The sequence below is a fragment of the Vulpes lagopus genome, chromosome 11 (assembly GCF_018345385.1).
Source record: "Vulpes lagopus strain Blue_001 chromosome 11, ASM1834538v1, whole genome shotgun sequence".
Taxonomy (NCBI): domain Eukaryota; kingdom Metazoa; phylum Chordata; class Mammalia; order Carnivora; family Canidae; genus Vulpes; species Vulpes lagopus.
In genome coordinates this window covers 63067911-63070411 of record NC_054834.1, presented here as the reverse complement: position 1 = coordinate 63070411, position 2501 = coordinate 63067911, and the positions used below count along the sequence as shown (strand labels likewise).

At 49.6% G+C, this 2501-nt stretch overlaps 1 protein-coding gene across 1 annotated transcript; it reads left to right on the top strand.

Moving 5' to 3' along the window:
* Positions 1-205: 205 nt before the first annotated feature.
* On the top strand, positions 206-1081 carry LOC121471867 (zinc finger protein 346-like). Its single transcript, XM_041722732.1, has 2 exons — positions 206-355; positions 929-1081. The coding sequence occupies exons 1-2, from the start codon at positions 206-208 to the stop codon at positions 1079-1081; spliced, it is 303 nt and encodes a 100-aa protein (XP_041578666.1).
* The last annotated feature ends 1420 nt before the right edge of the window (positions 1082-2501 follow it).

Genomic DNA, 2501 nt, shown 5'->3' with positions numbered 1-2501 from the left:
AACAAAGTCTGAGAAACTGTCACAGCCAAGAGGAGCCTCAGGAGACGGGATGGCTAAATGCAATGAGGTAACCTGGATGGGATCCTGGAACAGAAAAAGGACATTAGGTAAAAAGTGAAGAAGACAGAAGAAAATATGGACTAAGCTCATAGTAATGTATCAATATTGATTCAGAGGAAAGACGGAGTATCCTGCGCTGGGCACAATGGAGGCCACAGACAGTGGAAGAGCCAGGCCACACAGCAGCTCTCAGGAGCAAGAAGGACAAGAACCTCACAGGCTGTGCTTTGACCTCGAGGAGCCCCTCACCTCTAGGAAGCAGTGCGTGGGGGCCCAACCAGTGGGGAGGGAAGAAGTGGAACTCATGATCCAGAAGAACTAGTATCTCTTTACCAGTACCCAGTACCAGTTTGCTGCGCCCTGCTCATTTCCGAATCCCAGGAGTTGGCACGCTACCAGAGCAAAAAACATGTCAACAAAGTGAAGAGATGCCTAGCAATCCATGGAATGGAGACATTAAAAGGGAAACGAAGAAACTAGACTCAGGTCAGAACAGCGGAAGCAAAGACAAGAACCAGTGCTGCCCCTTCTGTAACATGACCTGTTCCTCCCCTGTGGTGGCCCCGTCGCAACTATCTAAGACCCACACAAAGAACTTAGAGCTGCCGCAGCAATCCACTAAGGTGGAAGCTCTGTCAAAATGCTTTGCAAACCCTTTCCTTGTGGCCTCCATCTTAGCCTTGTACCAGGATAGAGAGATGATAGGCCCAGTCAAGTTCTGCAGCCTCGGCCATGCAACTTACAATGACCCTGTCATGGCTCAATAACATTATGTGGGCAAGAAACACAGGAAACAGGAAACCAGCTCAAATTCACGGCACACTATGGGCGGCTGGCAGACCCTGGTAATGCTGACGCATCAGCTGAGAAGGCCCACCCCTGCAAGATGTTTAAGATAATGCTCAACTCCATAGAACGGTATCAAGCTCATGTCAGTGGCTGCAAACACAAGAACCAGTCACCAAAACCAATGGCATCACACCTGGGCCAGATTCCAATGCAAAGGCAGGCAGGCCATTGAGAAAGACTCAGCCACCGTGGGAGACTATAGATGTTTCTGTCCAGCACCCCAGGTTGAACCAGCCATGAGCCAGCTTCCCATTACCATGGTCAGCCCTTGGCTCCCTCTTCCTCGCTTCTTCTACCTGGAGAACACAGAGGCCTAAGGCAGGAGTGGGGCACAGATAGCCTCTGATTGGCCCAGGCACATCCACTCCTGCTCTTCCCCTGTAGAATGGGCCCTGTAGGTCAGGACAAGGGAAGGGGGTGGATCTTGAGAGGACTCAGGCCCTCACAGGAGAGTAGTTTGGAGGATGACCTTTCCCCTTCCCCAGCCCCCTTGGGCCATATGTCATGAGCCCCAGGCCTGTCTTTCCTCTGTAGCTCAGTTTTGAACCAGTCTCTACAGCTAAAGAACTGAGCTCCCCAGGCTCTAGGCAGCTCCAGTGAAACCTGGAGCTTTCACAGCAGACCTTGGCCTAGGTGGCAAAGGGTAGATGGAAGTGGCTGCCCAATGGAAGCTTGGAGCTAATATGACACTCCCCCTTTCCCCAAAAAGTACAGGCTTTCCTGAGCCTGGGACCAGATGCTGGCCAGTTATAGAGCATCTTGCCCACCGTGAAGTTTCCTCCTGGAGCAGTGATACAGTCCTGGCAGAGCAATGCCGTCCTTCCTGCCCCTTCTCCACAGTTCCTGAATGGTGCTAAGGATCTCAGCAGCTGGGGAAAAACTAGAAGGGGAGGAGGCCTCATGGAAAGCTTCAAGGGGGTCCAGCGAACAGAATAGGACCCCCAGGGAAAGAGAGGAGAGCTGGTACAGGTTTTGGCAATGAGGAAAAAGATGTTCCCCAGGCCCCAAACTTAGATTTCTCCTCCTCTGCTGTGTTTTATGGCCTGGGACTTCACTGGAAGTGGATTTTTCCTTGTAGCTTTCAAGCAGCAATTCGAAGAGGTGACAACCATCATAGGCACCCCTTTGTTGAGTCAGAGAAGTCCATAGCTGCTCTGTGGCCTCTTCCCCCCATTGCCTATCCCTTTGCCTGTGAAATGGCTTTACATATTGTGTGTGTGTGTATGTGTGTGTGTTTATGCTCTGTCTCTTGATCACTGAAGCATCTAAATAAAGAATTTATCCATGAAAAAATATATGGAGAGAGATCCATTAATGAAGACAAGAGGGTCATGCTAATGTAAGATGTCAATAATAAAGGACACTAGACGTGGAATATATGGGAGCTCTCTGAATTAAATTAGCAATTTTTCTGTAAATCCAAAACAAAAGGTGTAGTAACAGGAAATGTGAATAATCATCTTCAAGCATCTTTGTGCCCTCCCCCACCCCAGCTGGCAGTCCATCATCTTTCTGACCCTTGCCAGTTGCTCTTCATAGTTTCAATAAGACATTCTCCATTTCCTAAACCTGGAGCCATGAGCCATGCTCTT